The 20,951-nt window shown below is 41.1% G+C and overlaps 2 protein-coding genes across 2 annotated transcripts; both read right to left on the bottom strand.

Annotated features, from left to right (window-relative positions):
• Positions 1-287: 287 nt before the first annotated feature.
• LOC130563848 (uncharacterized) lies at positions 288-12,580 on the bottom strand. The gene is made up of 6 exons (XM_057349633.1): positions 11,734-12,580; positions 8,962-9,467; positions 8,187-8,748; positions 4,688-6,922; positions 3,482-3,623; positions 288-2,450 (listed from the first exon to the last, which is right to left on the bottom strand). Exons 1-6 carry the CDS (start codon positions 12,111-12,113, stop codon positions 2,190-2,192), a joined length of 4,086 nt encoding a protein of 1,361 aa, XP_057205616.1. The 5' UTR covers positions 12,114-12,580; the 3' UTR covers positions 288-2,189.
• A 589-nt stretch (positions 12,581-13,169) lies between these two features.
• On the bottom strand, positions 13,170-20,870 carry LOC130563850 (BEN domain-containing protein 4). The gene is made up of 5 exons (XM_057349638.1): positions 20,263-20,870; positions 17,082-17,633; positions 16,326-16,417; positions 15,757-15,997; positions 13,170-14,928 (listed from the first exon to the last, which is right to left on the bottom strand). The coding sequence occupies exons 1-5, from the start codon at positions 20,714-20,716 to the stop codon at positions 14,687-14,689; spliced, it is 1,581 nt and encodes a 526-aa protein (XP_057205621.1). The 5' UTR covers positions 20,717-20,870; the 3' UTR covers positions 13,170-14,686.
• Positions 20,871-20,951: the final 81 nt, after the last annotated feature.

Below are 20,951 nucleotides of genomic sequence, written 5' to 3'. Positions count from 1 at the left end.
TGTAGCCTATACCTGTTTAATTCAGATGTAAGTTTGTATTATTTATTTAAATGTACTCTTTCCTAATAGGGGTTTTACAAAACCACAACATTACTGTAAATTACAATGTTAAAATGTTATTTCAGTTTAAACTAAATTAAAAACTTCAAGAAGTCACATTAAAAGCTCATCAGTGCCATCTAGTGGTAATTAAAGGTTTTACCGCTGTTACCAGTACTGTAATGTGTATCATTTCTGTCATTAAAACCGAACAAAGCAAATACCCTTCACAGAAATTACTTTATAACTTTATTTAAATAACTTTGAAAATGAAACTGCTTGGAAAAAATGTGCAATAAATAAAACAGGAAGAAAAATACAAATGTGAATGTAGCATGTAAATAAATCCACAAACATGTTGATAATTGAAGACAAAAGAAGAGCAAATTAACATCACAATCCAAAATCACAGTGCTACATCGTTCTCTCCTGAAACACACTGGAATACTAAACTGAGATTTTCATTTGGATGCACGGTTGGTGAAATACTTTACACAGCTTAACACTCAGCGAGTTAACAACAATCTACACAACACAACCCTGTACTTTCTCAAGCTCCAACAATGAAACTTAGAACCTCACATCATTTTCATCAGCAGAAACACGGGAGAAAACGTAAAACTTTAGAACCACTAAAAAAATAAAACACTTTCTGAATCGAAATAAAAAACAAAAGCCACACTAATATAATGTAGTTACACTTAACATAAAAAACATACATCTTTTTTAAAGCTTTGTTTAAGCTTTTGTGGTTTAGCTTTGGCATTTGCTACTTCACTAAATCTGCTACATCAGCAATGATTTATGAATGCTGCAATGCTAAGGCTTCATAAATATATTTGTGACCCTGGACAACAAAACCAGTCTTATGGGTAAATTTTTCGAAATTGAGATTTTTACATAATCTGAAAGCTGAATAAATAAACTTTCTATAGATGTATGAGTTGTTAAAATAGGAAAATATCTGGCTGAGATACAACCGTTTAAAACTCTGGAATCTGAGAGTGCAAAAAAATCTAAATATTGAGAAAATTGCCTTTGAAGTTGTTAATCAGGGGCACTGTGGCAGACCATCTACTCACAAAAATAAAGTTTTTATATATTTAAGGTAGGAAATTTACAAAACATCTTCATGGAACATGATCTTTACTTAATATCCTTATGATTTTTGGCTTAAAAGAAAAATCGATCATTTTGACTCACACAATGTATTTTTGTCTTTTACTAAAAATGTTCCCGTGCTACTTAAGACTGGTTTTGTGATCCAGGGTCACATTTGTGTAGCATATTTTAACTTAAGCTACAGCTTGCAAGTGTTATTGCATAGCTTACATGTTTTCAAGACAATATTTACTTTAGTGCGTGTGCTTTGATGGCTGTGAGCATGCATTGACATCTGTAATATCAATGAAGCAAAGCTGACTAGCTCAAGCACTATGGTTTTTGCATACTGCGTATTATAAGGTGCTTTTCAAAGCCATCAAGAATTACTTATTTACAGGTACAGAATATGATTATTTTACATCAACTTTGACACAATGTGTTGCATATTATGTATTAAATATTACTAACGTTTCAAAACTTACTGGAAGTATTAGTGTTAATACCAGGTGAACTTAATTTAATAAGTCTGAAACAAAATTTGAACATTTTTCTGAGAATAGGTCAGATGTTTCAGAGGGCTTATAGCATATCAGTTTTTCCGAATACTTTACTCTTAGTAATGAGGAAATAACAAATTTCAAGTGTTATAGTGACCATCTATACAAGTCAGTTTATACAGGCAGTGTGTTTATTTGCATTTGCAGATTTTTGCAACTTTAGAGACATTTTGTTCAGCGTTATGATACACTAATGATACATTGAAGTAAAGATCCCAGAAATATTAGAAAAGTATCTAAGTATTAACCGGAAGACATATGTATGTGCCTTCCATTTACAACTACATTAACTTTTTTATTTAACTTTCCACTGCCTTGTGCTTTTAGCTTGACTAGCAGTTGCTATACTAAACTTCAACTGATTGTGGATATTTCCTCATGCAAAGCTGTATTGTGTCTACATGATCTTGGCAGTTTTGACATTTAATGGAGCATCACAAATGGCTTTAGTTCAGCATGAGGCGTTTCTGGCACAATGGGTCACTCTGCTCATTTGGGTCTCCCACGTACCTGCAGCAAGGTGGGCGTCTGTTCCATGATGCGCACTAACAGCTTGTCAATATAGTCCTCCAGGTCTCTGACCTGAACCTTCATCTTCTTCAATTCAGCCTCACGCTTCTCCAGCAGGGCCACCTGCACCTCGGTTTCAGCACGCTGCTTTTTCATGTCAATTTCCTGCTGAAGCAGCAGAGCTATCAACTCCATGTTGGTCATGTTCTGATACTGCGCGCGAGCCTCCATCAGAGCCAACTACACAGAAAACAGAGACGGACAGGGTAAAAGACATGTTTATGAGGAAAGACAGTACTAAGCAATGCTGGGGAGTATCAAACCCAAAACCGTGTAGCATTTCCAACAAATAATGCCTAGACAAAATAATGCCTTTAGATCTTAAGTGTCTCTGTGAGCATCTACGTTTGCTCTGTTTTGTTGCCGATTACACTTTTTCAGCACCTGAATGCGTTCCAGTTCCTTAAAGCGGCCCTAACACACGCGGTTTCTGCCAATCTCATATTAATCTTGAGTACCTATAGAGTAGTATGGCATACGTCGTATCTTCGAAGAGTATTTAGTTTGATCACATTTATAAAAGATAGATACAGCTGTACGATTATTTCCGAAAGCATACGGTGCGTGCGGGGGGGGGAGGGGTAGGCTGAACTAAAGCACGTGCGCACCCATTGCCAACAAAACACAGACATCAGTTTTACTCACCGCATGCGGTTCATTTCCGGCATCTTTTAGCGCTGGGACAACTCCAGATATCAGTTTCAAACGATCTCCAAATCCAGCATTATATCCACCGTTTATATAACATTCATCACCCAAATGCAGTGAACAAACAAACACCTGAACTTCGCGAACGTATGCTCTCTCTCTCTCTCTCTCTCTCTCCTGCACACAAGTGAAAGTGACGTCTGCGCATGCTCCTTCTCCTGCTCTCCTTGCTGCCGCGTGGGCATGCCACGTGCTTTTCCGGGAGAATTGTCCAATAAGGGACTATTTTCGGTGTTTCGAGCACAGAAATACTACGTAATACGCCCAACTCGTTTTTTGACAAGTTGAACATGTTAAGCATGAGAAGACTGCACGTTTAACATCGTAAAGAAGTCAGAATGCATGACACACCGTTGCAGCACCCAACAAAGAGAAAAAAGAGAAAGCTCACTCAAAAATAAAAAATAGTCATCATTTACCCACCCTGGTGTTGTTCTAAAGCTGTATGACCTGTTTTTGGAACACAAAGGAATAAATTAATCTTTTTATTAAGCCTTCAGTACCTGATCTTTCTCCTCCTCAGTAGGCATCACTGGAACAGATCGTCCTGGGTTGATGGTGGACTTGAGTTTCTCCAGCACTGAGCGGCTTTCTGATTTCTTCTCTCCTTGCACAGTGTTGGTCAAAGGCTTCACTGGGTGAGGGCTGTACAGCGAAAGAAAAACACAAATAAGTACCTTAGGAATCTACTTGTACATGGTTGAGCATTGACCTACTTTTTTAAACTTTATTGTTATCTTTCTAAAGAGTTAGTATAGCACAAGCAACAGGAAGAAGCCATGACTAAAATGACTATTGCATGGATACAACACAAATAAATATTGTCCAATGACATTTGTCTAAGAATCATGTGCAATTTAGTGCTTATTCATTATGTTGCTGAATTGAATTATTAAAGCTGATCATGGAAGAAAATCATGTTTGCAATGTCAGAGAAAAAATATCAAGTGGTTTTATTGCTTTTTAAAAATCATATTTGAAAAAATAAAACTAAGAATAATTGAGAATAAGAATAATTATATGAAGAATATTTGATAAGATTATTATAAAATGTATTACTTATACAATTATATTTTATTCACAACAAGCATACATACTGTAGGAGTATATAAAGCTACACAATAATAAAATGTATACATAATTGTTCATTATTCATATATGATGTAATGAAAAATTATTTAAATGTTTTAATGGCAGACTTTTAAATCTGAACAATATCTGATTGGTAACAATATCTGTGCTCAGATTTGCTCTGAAGCAGGGCAAGATACTATGATTCTTATGACGCTAGTCTACATATCACACAAAACCTCTTCAACATCAAACCTCTTATCACACTAAACACACTGAATATAATGCTGTCTAGCCCTTTTGTTTTATTACCTCTACTAGAGAGGATGTGTTGTGGTATGCCTATCCAAACAGAGGCATAAAGCAACAGAAAAGATGAAAAACAAATGAACTGAAGGAAACAGAGCAAAAGCAGACCAGAAGAAAACATTCAAGTGTAATGAGAGCTGGTGCTGGAGAAAATGCATTACACGTTTGTCCAAATTATAGCAAGCTGTGAGCAAAATAAGTTTATCAATTCATACGTGAGCATATAATATGAGCCTACCCTAGCGCATTTGTAAGAAAATGAGGTCATTTCCTCAGGTGAGTGAAGAGAAGAGGGAGTAAGTGTGTTTTCGCAGGCAGTGAGGTCTCACCTGCTCTCCTCAAGGGGCAGGAGGACGCTGGCTGGCTGTGTCTCCTCAGGTGAGAGGGGGAGCGGTACATCAACCTGGGGCTGGGATTTGGTGGAGGAAGTGGAACCCATGCTAGGCATCTCATTCGGGGGGTTCACAGGAAGGGGAGGGTGAGGATGGAGACAGGCATTGGTACAAGCTAATGGGAAGGGTGAGGGAGAGGTATCATGCGGAATGAGATCTGATGCAGGATTTGGAGATTCAGCATCCATGATGGTTTTGGGTGAGCTCGTGGTGGAACGTGGTCTGATGCGGGCTGACTTCACATCGGTTTTATACAGGCTTCTTGAGCCTTTTGGAGCTACTTTTGCATGCAGGTCCTCAAAGCTGATTCGTTCATCACGAGTCAAACTGAAGTCCTCGCTTTCACTGGCCTTCGAGGTTTGATTAACGTCCTCAGATTCTGCTGAAGGACAAGTCTGTTCAAGCATGTCTACATCATTACGTGTAGTGTGTACGACGTCATTGTTTTCTGCTTCCCCACGTTCTTCCATCTGAGTCCCAATGTCATCGGTGGCATGTGCCGAGCGTGTTTGTGTGGTCACAGAGATGTCTTTGTTTTGGAGAACGTCAACCTCACGAGACTCACAGTTTACACTTGAAGCCGTGCATCCGCACGATTTGACTTCTTGTTCTACACGTGATCTCTGAAAAAGTGACGAATGATCCAAATGGTTACGATTCTGCGAGTCGTTAATACGCGATGTGTCTGTGATACACGTCTTCTTGGGTGAAAACATCTCTAGCTCTGATGTTATTCTGCACAATAAATCCTCCGGTGAACATCTAGGTGGTGACATTTCATTCCCAGAAGAGTTTAAAATGCAATACTCATTCGACTCTTTTGAAGGTTTTATGTCTTTGTTCATTTCAAACGGCGGTTCAGACGCAGAACTTCCTGAATCAATAAAAGCAAACTGTGAAGTACTATCTGTGTTGTTGTTTGAATCTCTATGGGGGAGCACAAGCAAACAAATGTCATTTGTAGTTTTAGAAGTTTGTTTTTGCTCGGCTTTTTGCTTTGGATTCATTTCACAGGACGATTCAGAGTCGTGTTTTGGTTGGGTCCGAGGGGAACTGCAAAGCGATTCGGTCACTGTGGTGTCAAAGTCAGATGGGAAACACAGCGTTTCCGGTTCTGAATGATGGGAATGGAGTGCATCCTCACCGAAACCATTGGGAGAACTGTGGGGAATGTTGTTTGAAGTCAAATCAGACGTAAGACCTAAATTAGGAGGAAGGCATCTCTCAGGCAGGATTCTTTCTTCCTTAAATTCAAGCAAGCCGCTGCGCACCTCTGTTTCCAATGAAGGATGCATCTCGTCACGGTCAAGTGAGGAAACGTGGTCGGTGTTAAACTCTTTATTTAAACATAAAATTTGAGAGTTCCTCTTTATATCTCCTTCTCTCACATGCTGCATAGAAGCAAAGTCAGTCTGAGAGAGGAAGCAGGCCTCTTTCTGTACCGCCAACTCCTGCGCTCGATCTAACCAGCTGTCGGAGAATCTCTCCCTGCCTGCGACCTGGTTCCTCACGGGTCTACGAGGCGGTAAAGGAGGGAGATCCCATGGCTTTGGAACATCCATATCAACTTCATCAACTCTCAAACGATTGTCTGGCCTATTATTGACATATACCATCTGGTTCACATCTGGTACACATGATGCTGATGGAGGTCTAGTTGGGGTTCCCGTTGGTGATTTCAAGCGGCTGGTGGCGAATGCCTTAAAGTCATCGTCTTGCCCGGCCCTCTCGGACTGAGAATAGTTTAGATTAGCGTTTGAGTTACCCGACGTGTCTGGTGTTTCAGACATAATGGTTGGAAGAGACCTCTGCCTGGCCATACTCCTAGGTCTCTCTCGCTTTATCGCAGACATTTTGTTACGAAGGGGGCTGGGAAAGCCTGGGTGAGAATTGGGAGAACAGTAAACAGGAGACTTCAGTGCTTCTTCAGCAATAAGATCCTCGAAAAATGGATTCTGCTGTAGTCGCGTGAGGAAAGGGTTGGAGGGGGAGATGGAAGGTGGTGTCGGGGATGAGCAGGTGAATGGGTTGGAGTGATCGCCACTAGGGGGAGACATTGACCCGGTAGTGCAACCGATAGGGAGAGTGCATGGGGGCTGACTGGGGGGGTTAGAGAGGGGGGGAGAAGGGTTTGTGTCTGAGCTGCTCTCTACCTTAGGAGAGACTCCCAGCCTGTGGAGGGAAGGCACAAGTTGTCCTCTTAGTCATACTGTGTAACGGGCCATAACATCTAGCTATAGGTTGGGTGAGAGACTGTTCTTCTCTATTAGAGAAAAACAGATGTTAATAGATGAATAACAGTCTCTCTTCATGTTTTGCTCTGATGCTATTTCAGACAGGAAGTGTCTGGCATAACCAGCTTGCAATCTGTGTTCATAAATCAATACTGTTTTATAGCAGGAACATTTATAAAAAAACTTGGTACGTAATGCGGATTCGGAAATGTTGTCATCTTAAAGGTGCAGTTTGTAAAAAACGCCGCTGTAGCGGCGCACGATCAAAACATCAACAATGCCGTAGCTTGATGACGCTGTGAAAGAGCGTGGAATGATGGGATCTGTTGTCTTCAACTCCACTGCTGATGGCCATCAATCAGACGGGAATGAGAAATCATGTTAGCAGATGAGGTAAAGTTTTATAATTGTTGCGAATAATTGTGATACATAAATAAGTGACTGCTCGAAACAAGCTAGTGGCTTTCTAGACGCTAGACACTACTTCCGCATTTGTCCACGACACTGTTGTCATGCAGTTTCTACGTCAGTAAAGGCGGTAACAAAGGGGAACGCGGATATGACACCATTGACAGGCGACTGCACAGCCCCGTGTCACTGTTTAGAGTGGCGATTTTCTCACGATTTACAAGTAGTTGGAAACATTTGAGATTTTGTAAGTACTCAGCTGAACAAAAACTAGCTTAGTGGTTTTTGGATATTTTACTGCAAAATTGTTACAAACTGCACCTTTAAAACTCAGAATAATCCAAATAAATTAGGTGTAAACTATAAAATGACTGGATGTGAACAAAAATGCTGCTGAACAAACAAATGAAATATTGAAAAGTAAATGAATTAAGTGAAAATGGCTTATAAAAATAGCTGTTTTCATGATTTTTACGCTTTCATGGATTTTTTTGGAATTTATGTAACTTAATTCTTATGAGATCTTTGAAAAATACCTACCTATGTTCTGCAGACCAAGTGCAATTCAAACGAATGGGATGGAAAACGCTTCTGCAATACTGTTGCATCAGAATGCAGGCTTGCATATAAAACCACTCCCCTAAAACAATGAGTTCCTTTGGAAAAATGTCTGTCGGTCGTAAAGGTCACAGGGAGAAGCTATTTGTGAAAGACACTAGCCCTAGCAAACATGCTTTATTTTCTCTTCTGGACTGTAAGACAAAACCTCATGGCCTTGCTTGGCCTTCACTCACCTTGGCTTGTTGTATGAGTCACCGGAGCCAAACCATCCCCTACGTCTGCCTTCAAACGGAACAGAAACCTGGCTCTGCTCTGGCTTGGCTGGGAAAGACTCACTCCTCCCACTAGAAAAAAAGGTCTTCCTCAGTTTTCTCCCTTTGTCCACCACTTCCATGACCCCAGAAGACGCCGTCGGAGGGCCAGCGGCCTGCGCTGGCTTCCCCTCTGAGGTGGTCTGACTTATAGAACCATCTGCCTCACCGTCTTCCTTCTTGCTCTTTTCAACCGAACAGCGTCTTCCATCGCTCTTCTGCGAATCCTCGCCGCGTCGGGTGAGGTTCTGGAGAGAGCGAGAAAGAGGTGCGCATTTCTCCAACAGCGAACGCTTGGCTGGGATGGAGCTTGGGCTTTTGGGGCTGACAGGCTCGAATGAGTAGATATGGCTGCCGTTGATGCAGATGGTGGATTGGGAGAGCGCCGTGCTCTGACCTTTTAGGGTTTCAACGGCGGGACTGGGCCGGGGAACACCGTTGATCTTACTGGCTTCATCGCTGTGTGCACGCTTGTGGGTCATCACTGAAGGAGAAGAAGACAAAGGGTTACAAAGTAGAGAAAGAGTTAAGCCGTGATCAGTTGGCTCAAACAGACATTTGAGAAATGCTTTGAATGCCTTATTGTAAACGTTCACGCTTTCAGAATTTCTACCGAATTAAGCAAGGTTTACAATGTATGCAGGACATGTTTGATATTTAAATTATCATAATGTAATAAAATCTGTAAATTCCTGACCTTTTATCCCTCCTTCGCTGTCCACGCGGAAGGGCTCCATTACTCTACAGCTGTATATGGGAGTTTTGGACAGCTCTTTCGGAACAAATGGATCCCCGGCGGATGATGCCATGCTACTGTCCGACGCCAAGGACGAACAAGAGCGTGTGTCAGAATTCTTACGCAGTTTCCCCTTCAGGAAGAAATCTTTCATCTTGCTCCTGTGTTCATCAAACCCCTCCTCTTCAGCCGGTTCATCCGGTCCACCATCTCCTGCAAAGGGTGGACCCACGGACCCAGACAGAGCAGCGTAGCGGCCAGGTAAAATGGCAGAGGAGGATTCTACGTCCCCTCTCTTTTTCCCTGTGACACGATCCTTGAGCTTTCCAAAAGCTGAACGAGGCTTGTCCTTCACGGTGAGATCGTACATGCTAGCAGTCATGTTGTTGCGAGTGAACTGAACGGTCACCTGCAGCTCTCCTCGCTCTTTCTCTTTTCGACCGACCTTGGAGTGTAGCGTAAGCCACCTGAAATACAGACAGAAATAAAAGAGATAAAAGCTTATTTAAGTTTATTATAAAAATAATGGCGTCGTTTTTTTTTAAGACAAACCACAAGTTGAAAGTATATTGTTTCTGGGCATCCAAGGTTTTTTGGATCGACACATTTTTTATCTGTTTGAAACATGAAATAGCAGGCTTCTTTAAACACTTATCTTTACTTTGATTGACGTCGAATGATGTCAATCTGAAGGCAAAATTGTACCCGACAGCTTATAAAACATTACTGCTTTTTGTTGCACAAGGGAGTAAGGGAAACACTTTGATTTTATGTACTTGCTTATTTTATTTATTTTTCAACCAAAAAGTTATATATTGCAGCTCAATATTTTTGAAGGTCTTCCATATAACATTCACCTTTATGCACAATACAAGTTTGATTAATATAATTATATTTCTTCTGATGTTGGAATGATGTAAGACCCAGATGTTAGATTCACTCTTAAACTGATGTTCTCATTCTTTTCCTTTATCTTTTAAAACACTGGCTTACAATTTCCTGCATAACAATGAACCGAATATCTCAAAGGCTAAAAATGACCAACACTGTAGTGACTCTTGAGCGAATGTTATTCCCTGTGAATGGTACAACCCCTTTGTCTCTGAGAAATCCAGTGGTGAAACTATTTCCTCCATTTCCGGTACAACACGAAGCACCTCATGTGTGCACACGTGCAGCGAGCCAAGACAAACATCTTAAACTGGGAGAGGGTAGAAAAGACAGACACAGAGGGTGAGAGAGAGAGAGAGAGAGGTGCAACGTTTTTGTTCAATTAAAGCCAGATGTGTAGAATAGCCTCACGCCTACAATGACATTTAATGAGTCAGTATGGATTTCTCCATCCAACTCTCCATGTGATTTAAAGAACTGAGAGAACTGGATGCAAGAAAAGGTTTGTTCAGACAAACAGTTACGAGTTATGAGAAAATGAGTGTTAACGGGTGTTCCGGCTGGTTGCTAGGGTGTTGCTTGAACAGTTGCTAGGGTGTTCTTAGTGGTTGCTAGGTGGCTTTTAAGATGGTCTGGATGATTATTTAATAAGGATCACAGTTTTAGTTTTGTTCTTAAACACAATCTTTGCATTTGCAAGTTTTGCAGGTTGTATACTACACACTTCTGAGTTAAACACGGACGTGGGAATAAAGGAAGGCGTATCAAATATGACAATAACAATGTTATTGTTGGTCAGCATGCCTCACTGACTTCCTTTCTCACTTGTTTATAGAGGCTTCAGCCAGCCTCATCTATGTCCTCCACTTCCATGAAATGATTCACTGGCCCTAATAACAGTCTCACTGAGTGGCACTGAATTTCATTTCTTATTTGGTCTACGAACACAAAATAGCGCAAGATTCACAGATTTATGTCTGTTAAAACGCAGTAATGTATTTATTGTGCTTCAGTTTAGACTCCGAGTATTGTGTAACACGCTGGTACTGCCTGCGGAGGCACGGTTCTGCGCCAGCCAGGACTATGCAAGCATACTGACAAGAACTAGACGCGGCATGCCTTTGGAAGTATGCTGCTGTTGTGTCCATAGAAAAAAGATATCCCATCACTGTGGCATTCTTGGATTTCCACTTCCCAAGAAATGCTTGCGTGGCTTCTGCTGCCTTGCATTACCTTAAAAGGTACATTCAATACCAATATGTAAGAGCTGTTTGCAATTTGAGGGTTGGCCAAAGAATCTTCCTGTAATTCTGTTATGCGAATGTCTGTTCAACTGTGAAATAAGTGCCTAGAAATCCTTCCTCCCAAAACCATCGGCTCAGGGTTTTGGCATGCTTGTGTGAAATATCTCATGACCATATCATATGAAAAACAAGGAAGGCTTATATGACTATACACTTAAAACGTTTATTGTAACTATTAGAAAAAACAACAACATTAGTTTTATCACAGTAAAAGTGCGTTAGCCATATTTTCTGGTGAAATGATTACAGTTTGTTTAACCACAGTTTTATTACAAATATCCTGCTTAAACTATGGTTGCAGTAGCAAAAGCATGGTTAGTTTGCAGTTACTGTACTGTTTTACTACAAATAAAACCTAAAAGCATGGTTACTGAAGTTAAACAATGGTTCATTTAGTAAGGGATGGCACATATGACAATCATTTTATACCATTACATCTACTGTATCAAAGTACCACAGTATTAACATGGTACAGTCATACTACTTGTTGTGTGAAGGCCACGGACCACCAGGGCCTATTTTTAGCACTAATACTCACTCGTTTCTGGGACACATCCCCTCCTGGAAAACTTTGTCCAACGGAACAATAGTCTGACCGAGAAACACGTCCAGACCGATGAGCACTCGATGCATGACGGTGAACACCAGGTTGCTGCTCCCGGCCGGGTACGCGCTCGTCCCTCCAGCCTCCAGCAAACCGGGCGGCATCTCGAACGAGCTCTCTTCGTTCCACTGCGGCTCCTCTGCCTTCTCCACCAGGCCGGTGTTGTACTTCTCCTTACCCACCTGGATGATAGTGTAAACGTATCGACTGCCTTGCTTGCCCTTCGTCCGCAGACCCCTCGCGCGCAGGACGGTCACGTTGACGTGCGTCGGGACCCATCTCTGATCATCGTCGTCCAGGCTGATCAGAGGCATCCCTGCGGTCGGAGACGCAGTTGTTTGGGATTATCCACGCAGAGTGACACTTGCGCACTGGATAACTATGCACTACCCGCGCCCTTGCGCCTATCCGCCGCTCGAAGTTGCAGTGAGTGCGGTCACGCGACCACCAAATCTCTGCATTATCCTCTGGGTAAAACGACCAATGCGGAAGACGAAGGAGTCTTAACGCTAATAAAAACTACTCGCAGGATACAACTCACGAAAGGTTACTATAATGAAGGTTGTGGACCACCGCAACAGATTTTTGACAACTCACTGCGAGTGCTGCGCGAGCGCGACCCGCCCTCCAACATTTTGTGGGGCTCCGCAATAAAGTCTCCTGCGGAATTAAAGAGAAAGGCAGCCCTAAATTATGCAGCGGTTTTATATTAGCGTTTGATTCACATACAACTTTATGATAGTAACAATATCAAGCAGAGGGAAACAATCTAAGCTCCACGCTGACTGCGAAACGTGAAGTGGGCGGGAAATGAGAGTGAGAAACAAACTTTTCCACGCTGGACGCAGTCGCGGTGCGGTGCAGTGATGATGATGATGATGATGGGTCTGTGTGTGTGTTGCAGGGGTGGGGTCCACAGCACAACACGCGATAATGTCTGTTTGGTCTCTCATGAGAAAAATACTGAATCATGTGGTTAATGCTGCCCAAAACAACATGTTTTTAAACCGCTGATTGAAATTGCGCAATCCCTGACGCCTGCAATGAAACAATAAACAGTGGACCAAGTGTCATAAAATACGTCTGTAATCACCGTTATTATCAACATTTTAAGACTATTAACGTTATAAGAAAACTATAAAAGCAACGTGGCGCATCTTCTGCATACATTGCAATGTAAGACAATATGTATACAGCACGAGCACTCGGCAGATATAGGGAATTATTCACCCTGAATTTGTGAATTTGACAGCCTTTGAACTGGTTTCACGAGACTTTGTAACGGCTGGCTGTGTGGTTGTCTGCTGCCATCTATTGTTCAATGTCTGGAATTAATGGACAAGTTTGTATTAAATCAGAACACAGATGACATTGTTGAAACGCTTCATTGTCTTTTGCCATTTGTGTCCACATTACATAAAGGGCAAACAGAAGTTTGTTGGCAAGTGGCAAAAACAGTCTTAATACATTTGACGGGATTCACAGTGTTGACATGTCCTTTGTATAGATTAGAAGACAACTTCCAATCACTATTTGTACAATCACAACAGGTTACAACAGAGACTTTTGTCTGGTAGTCAAAGGCAACTGCAACATGGGAAGAAATTAATTTAAAGACTTAATACTACTTCCATCTACATTCTAATAACTGGGAAACCCTGGCCTTTAAACCTGAATCCAAGAATGAAAACTTCATTTTTCCACAGTGGGGGCAAAGTTGGTATTATTAGTTGCAGATGCATGGTGCTTTAGATATGAAACTCCCACATCATTAGGGGGTTTTGAGATGACTCGATTTTAAATGCCGGGGTTTCCCCACCACCAGCAAACTGGAGAAAAAATTTCATCGAAATGTATTGTTGCTTTTGACTGATTTCCACAGACATTCTACATTGACCAGAACAGTTTGAACAGACAGAGACATTCTGCTATAGCATATCTTAACCTCTCTAAGGCATTTAAAAAAAGAAAGACCGTCAGTTTTCAAACCAACAAACAGCATGAGGCCATTGATGTAGCAGGAATACCAAGAGATTATCAACATCTGAATTGGCAGTTTATGTAATTCATAGTGGTTCTCTTTTTAAGGCATTTCATTTATGCAGTAAACAAAATTGAACCAATTGGGCATATTTTACGGCCCCACAGAATAGAATAAAGTGTTTAGGCTTAATTCTTGACAAACTTGAATCAACACAGGTTACAAACAACACAGCTTCCTTTTCTGTATAGTCAGAGTAAACATTAGGAAGCCACCCAACAAACAATACATTACAGATTCATCTCCACAGTCACAAATGCCGACAAGTTGATAATCCAGTGTTTTATCCTGCAGCCACTATGATACTGTTTCTTGCAACGTCACAGTTTTTTTAATAAACATCACAGATAATTCACCATCATATGATCAAATAATGGGTGGCACTTTAAATGTAATATATATTAGAAAATAACTGAACGTTATAATAGCACCTCATTTCTATGAACATAAAGTCTGATGGAAGCTCTCCTTATTTACAATGAAGTAAAATAACGGAATACATTCATGTTGCTATAATGAATCACATTCATTGAAACAACTCAGAAAACAGATATTAAATGGAGCACACAATAAACCTGATTTTTGTCGAATGAAGCCATTGTCCACTGCTTAACACACAGTCAAACAAAACATCATGGAAGAGTCCCACACGTGATTTAAAATGATTGGGTAGGTGTGAACTCCCTGGGATGTTTACTGCTGAATCAGGAAATCACAGGAAGGAATAAGAATTATATTCAGCCACACATTAAAAAAAGACCTTAACCATCACATAAGTGCTGTCCTTTCACTCTATGCATTGTGAACCATAGAGGGAACTGAAAGCTGAAGACCGATGATGCTTTTTCAGTCCCCCAGTTCGTTCTGCGAGCCTTTCAGATAGAGCTCATCTTGAGACAGCTGCCCGTCATAGCTGTCCATGTAAAAACTGCCACTGCTGCTGCTCCCACTGCCCCCGTTTCCCAGGAAAGTGCCAACAGCCCGGCCTTGCCGCGCGTGCCCCACCGCATCGCTGAAGACTTTGTTTATCTGCTCCTCGGATGGCATCCACCAGTCGGGATTAGAAGCGCAGTGCATCCGGATGAACTCTGAGAGATGCAGAGGAAAAGAGAAGGATGAAAGAGAAAGATTGATGGAGTGTGTGTTTTGTGTTGTGTGTGAACACACACACACACACACACACACACAAGGCAGGAGGCAAACAAATTTGAGATGCTAAATTAAGTTTCCATAATTATAACATCGATAATGTTAAAGTAATACCCGTAGGAAAAAGAGCACACATTCGATATTTGTTATGTCTTTTATCTTGCTTTATTGTAGACCGTAATGAGATTTAATATGATTCTCCCATGTTTTAGAAGACGTCTTAAACTGTATATCCCAAGATAGTAAAGTCTGCAATGGAAAGTCAGAGATTTAAAGGGATACTCCACCCAAAAATGAAAATTCTGTCATGAATTACTCTACCACCACCCACCCAAGTTGTTCCAAACCTGTATACATTACTTTGTTCTGATGAACACAAAGAGGACATTTGGAAAAATGTTAGCAACTGACATTTCTGTGACATCATTGACTACCCAAACAGGAAGAAATTAAATGGAAGTCAGAGGTGTCCTAGAACAGTTTGCTTTCCTAAATTCTTCGAAATATTCCAAATTGCGTTCAACAGAACGACAAGAAAAAAGATATCATAATTTTTCCTACTATGATAGTGCATGATGTCCCAGAAATTTTGACATTTTATCATTTTTGGGTGGAGTATCCCTTTAAATAGGAACTCATTTTAAAAGACTAAATTATTTAAGCATGTAATCCTTATTAATTTAAGAGATAATCCATTTCAACAATTCCCTTATTTATTTATTTTTACCGTACACCTCTTACTCCTACAAATAATAAGTCAATGTTACCTCTAAGACAGGTGACCTTGACGGGATTCAGGGGTCGTCTCTCTGGTCCGGTTTCCCCGGTGTGCACTGAACGTTTCCTCTTCCCTAAACCACATGAGTATTTCAGCTCATCTGTTGTGAACACAAACCGGATTAGGTAACGCAGGAGCCGTCGGCCATCTTTCTTTGAGGAGTTGACTGCCTCGTCCCACTGCTTATTGGTGATGAAGAGAGGGTAGTTCCCCAGAAGCTGCTTACTGCCCTATTTAAGAATGAGATTATAAAATCATAATCATAAAGGATAACAGCATGTGTAATGCTCTCTTTAAAGCAAAATAACTATAACAGTGAAAGCTATAAAAAGTTACTGCATGAACTGTTGTGCCTAAAAACAAGACAATTCATTAGATGAATAAATTACACTATGTAACAGTGCATAAAAACGATATTTTCAGATCCCCAGATTAGTCCTTAATTTGAATGACAGTTTCACTTCATGTTCCACTGGTTACAATTTTTATCATAAACCGACATCTTTGTGGTTTCGTGCTGTAACAGCACTTCCTAAATTATGCCTGTTCATCTCTTACCTCAGTGAGCTGCTCTTCAGGTTGGGGCTGAACATAGTGGTTGTAGTGCTGAAGAACAGTCTTAAAGAAGTCAAGAACATTCTGGCAAGGAGCTGTTTAAGAGAAGGCAACATTACTGTAACAACAAGTAACTTTATTTCAACCAACACTTTTAGCACAGTAAAGCTTGAATAATCTTCCAAAAAGAATTTTTTAAAGGATACTAAAAATTTAGTGTATCCACTCCATATTTAGCAGGCTCGGTCACAGAATACCTTTTTAATAGGACGAAAAAAGTATTCTGAACATCAATAACCAAACTTTTGCTTTGAATTGGTGTCAGAATTAAAGTCAGCAAAACAAACCAAAATTACTCAATGGACCTTTAAAAAGTAGAATATTAAAAATTCTGTGTAATAAAAATAGTTTTTGTACACAGAGTAATTATAATAACCCACTCTGGATTTTGTATCAAAAAGGACTAACATATAATCATTATGTTCATCATCCTTTTTACAAAGTTTAATCACAAAACATTATAAATGATAAAAATATGATTATATAAATATCATAAATTACACACTCTAAAAATATTTGGTCATTTCAACCCAGCACTGGGTCAAAAAGGGACAAAGCCATCCGTTGGGTTATAAATTAGCTTATGCTGGGTTGTCTGAATCCAAAATGCTGGTTTATTTTAACCCATTGTTGGGTCAAATATAAACATTTTCTGGGTCACATTTTTTTAGAGTGTCTGAAATAATTCTAAATGAATACCTGGTATGCTGTCCAGTTTGTGTCTCAGTTCTTCATTCTCCTGCTGTAGACTAAGAACTTCCTGCTCCAGCTCTATACATCGAGGACAACAACCTTCCTCCTCCTCATCTTCCTCAGGCAGTGTGGATGAAGGGTGTCCGTATGACTCTGATGGAGAAGGTGATGCCCAGCCACTTAAATTCTGTCGCGGGGACCCTGACGCTGCTGGTTCAGCATCTACCGGACGGCACCGCTCGCCGTCCGACGACTGAGGTCCAGACAGCAGGTAGTTCTGAAGCGACTCTGTGAAAATTCGTAGGAAAGCTGACGTCTGCTGTTGGCTCCAGTGGTTCCCACGTTGCGTCTCCTCACCTGCGTTCTCCACAGACCTGGGCTTGACACTGAGTCTTTCTCCTGAAGACAGGCAGCTATCCTCTTGTTTGATGAGAGCGGAGATGGAAGAGGATGGAGGGACAAGGGAAGGCTGGGGCTCTAGGAGCCGTCCGTTGCTGTTAAGAAGACTGAGAACTCGACTGCACTGCTGAGCGAAAGCGTCCAGTATGAGGCGGTTTTCTGTGAGGGGAAATCACAAACGTTGATTTCTGTTGTTCTTAATTTCATTACCATTGCTTATTGCTTGCTGCTTGCTGGCAAATATGTCATTTTCTTGGCGATGTGATTTTCTCTTGCAAAAGAGAATACTACAAAATTCAGGTAAACAATGCAATAAATAGATGCCAAAAAGAATATATTATTTACTAGACAACAGCTGGGACTTATTGTCTGGCCTTAAAGAAAAACTGTACACTACATAATGCAAAGCAAATTTTCAAGGATTTCAAATAAATGTGTTAAAAAATAATTGGTACTATAAGTACATATATGATAAATATATCTGCTTTGGATTCAAATAAAAGCTATCTGTGAGTTTGTTGTTTTATATCTTCTGCCATGCTTCCTCTTGCCTTTATTTTTATCTTAAAATCAGAAACTATGTCCCGCAAGATTTAAGAGATTGTGCATCTGCACGCACATACATTCTAATACAAACTATTAAAATCTCTCAAATCCTTCAAAATGATGAGAATTAGAAAGATTATTCACATAAAAAAAAAACGTGGACTGACCAACCAATCATCCACATATAATTAATTTCTCACCACAGCGTCGTGGCCGCGCCCAAATGCAGAATCTTATGCGTGTCTCGAAGGATGATTATGAATTTGCCACCCTCACACAAAGACACAGGGCAGACAATTATCAGCTCAGGCACTGGCTGTAGCACCCGTATGACTGGCATGCATGAATACCTGCTGTCGCCGAGATGTGTCTATCAGGCTTAAGCAGATGTGGCCATTTATTAACATTCGCGGCATCTCTGCTTACCCCAGCGAGATGGATTTGATATTTATCTGATATCTATCTTTCCCTCTCTCCTCCTTTTCTGCTTTCGTTTCCTCTTCTTCCTCTCTCTCTCTCTCCAATCCCTCCCTTTTTTCCTCAGTATGACACGCAGAGCGAGCCTCATGAAATTTCATTAAACACAACATGTGCCGCAGAGCCAAATTTATGAGCCACATTTGTTTTAATCACAATCCCTTTGGAGGAGCTTTTAAATGCAATTTGGATTATTGCACTGATATCAGATCAGCGTCCTTGGGTTTTCCGGGGCTAGAAAGATGAAACCATTAGTATTGTCTGATTGACCCTCAAAATCCCGCGTGTATTCTTTTTTCAATGAATATTCAACAAGAAACCCAAAAGCTCTGTGTGAAATTGGAATGCACTGTTTACAAACAGGCACTGGGAAACCTTTTTGTTGAAAAGATTGTCGACAGCCATTGTTTAATGAATTAAATAAACATTAAAGGCGGGGTGTCCGATTTCTCTTAGCCGTTGTTGATGTTCAAATCACCAAAACAAACACACCCCTACCCCCATCTGTCGCTTTCGTCAGCGCTCGGCTCGGCTAATGTCCGTCCAGTGCACTGTGCACCTTACTGCTGATTGGCTACAAGGTTGTTTTGGTACTCGGCCCGACTCAGTTGTCTAAAGCGTAATTGGGACATCAGTTACCCCGCCTTTAAGCAAACAGCTTGGATCCCCAGGCTGCAGGTACAGTAAATGTCAAATCATTTTGCATGTTAAACATTGCATTACATATGTGCCAAGAAATATGCATAAATAAATGACTAAACCCTATGTATCCGAGTCACTAATGATAAAAATATTGTTTGGTAGTAAGTGACAGTATTTGCAAGTAGTAGCATCTTTATGTTTGTTGACACTGACGCACGCTGTTGAGTGATAATAACTCAGCTTCTTAACTTGACACTGCCTTTAGGCTTTAAAGAGTGAAATGAATTCTGGTAAGCTTATGATAAACGTCAAAAATGATAAACAAAAAAGTTGACAAGTTCGGTTAAACCACTTTGTTGGTGGGAAACACTTTCCATAAATGCTGTTACAGTAACATGTAAATAGATTTGATGCACAGTACTGGATTAGACCATAGCTAAGACTTTCATTGTTTGTTTTTCATTAGCCTATTGTTTTAGCTTTAATGCAAAACATTGATAGTCACCGTGTACAGCAGATGGGATGTAAAGATGTTTGTTTATCAAATGTAATTTTACCCTGACATAGTCACAAAGATATAAAAAGTAACAAAACAGCACGGTGAGACATGTAATGCAATCAAAGTTTGTGTTGATACGGTTTTTTAAAGACCTCTCTTGAAGGCAATAACTTTTCCCCGGCCAAATAAAGTATTTTCTGATGTTACAAGAATCCAGATGTTGTAGTGCTGTTCTTAGAAATTCATTCACAATACTTATTGTCCTCTATTTTAGGAGTCTGTCTACCTAACAAATGAAACAAACAGGTGGCTATAGGACGTTTTATTCAATAGTGCAGGTCGGGACAATCATGGTATTATTAGGTTGCTGTTGCTTTCTGTCATCTCAGATGTGAAATTAAACATGTCGAGAGCAGTCAGCTTGAATGATTAAACGAGTCGCGTCATTTGGGCGTGGGCCTCCAAATTATCTAAGTATTTACGTCTAATGATGAAAAATAAACGCATGCCCACAAAACACGAATTGAAAATCGCTCACTTGTTGAAACAGGACACCTTGCATTCAACATCAGCTTCATGATGAATTATAACTTCAACTTTCTGAGGCAAACTTTAAACAGTTACCTGAGCTTATTCCATAGGTGCAGTCCGGAGACTGATGGCGACCCGCCGGGTATCTGCTGGTGTCCTGGCCGGCGACCCTCCTCTGGCTGCCAAATGATGCTGATGCTGCTGCCGTCGCGGCGCTCCCCGCTGATGATACTGCGCTGGATGTCGCGACTCTGCTGCCGGGCCTGATCTCGCAGGGGAGACGGTGTTGCGACTGGTGACTGCTACTGATAGAAATGGAGGGTTGTTGAAGCGGCATGCGAGGTGAATACTGCTGGTGATGTTGACTGAGGTGATGCTCTCCTAGCTGCGGGATGTCCACCATTGTGGGTCTGTCATATCTCGCCCTGCCCGCCGCGCGCTTGCTCGGAAAGGTCTTGAGAGAGCTGTACGGGCTCCGCTGCTGCTGCTGTCTGCAGATTTTGGGCGCAGAAAGACCTTCGTCTGCCGGGAGCATCTCCTCCTCCATTCTCTCTTGGACTTTCTCACGTCGCTTCAGGTAGGCTATCTTTCTGACCGGTCTGGTTAAACCGGTTATCACCGTGACTCGCCGACTCGTTATGTGTCTCAAACACTTCTAACTCAGTCTGAGATACTCAGAGGGTGGGTGACTTTACTGACAAGTCATTGCTCCAATCCCCTGGCGGTAACAGCACGCGCTGGCTTTATTCTACCAACAGGGGAATACCGGCGGCGGCAGTGGC

Source organism: Triplophysa rosa, linkage group LG13 (assembly GCF_024868665.1).
Source record: "Triplophysa rosa linkage group LG13, Trosa_1v2, whole genome shotgun sequence".
Taxonomy (NCBI): domain Eukaryota; kingdom Metazoa; phylum Chordata; class Actinopteri; order Cypriniformes; family Nemacheilidae; genus Triplophysa; species Triplophysa rosa.
Note: the sequence above shows the minus strand (reverse complement) of the source record. Positions and strands in the feature narration are given on the sequence as shown.

Bases quoted from the DNA above. Each gene is read 5' to 3' on its own strand.
- LOC130563848 (XM_057349633.1), bottom strand. From the start codon at position 12,113: ATGCCTCTGATCAGCCTGGACGACGATGATCAGAGATGGGTCCCGACG. The intron at 9,468-11,733 runs GTGAGTATTAGT...TCTGTATTTCAG, and splicing joins GGGATGTGTCCCAGAAACGA to GTGGCTTACGCTACACTCCA. The intron at 8,749-8,961 runs GTCAGGAATTTA...CTTCTCCTTCAG, and splicing joins CAGCGAAGGAGGGATAAAAG to TGATGACCCACAAGCGTGCA.
- LOC130563850 (XM_057349638.1), bottom strand. From the start codon at position 20,716: ATGGAGGAGGAGATGCTCCCGGCAGACGAAGGTCTTTCTGCGCCCAAA. The intron at 16,418-17,081 runs GTATTCATTTAG...TCTCTTAAACAG, and splicing joins CAAACTGGACAGCATACCAG to CTCCTTGCCAGAATGTTCTT. The intron at 15,998-16,325 runs GTAAGAGATGAA...ATTCTTAAATAG, and splicing joins CTGAAGAGCAGCTCACTGAG to GGCAGTAAGCAGCTTCTGGG.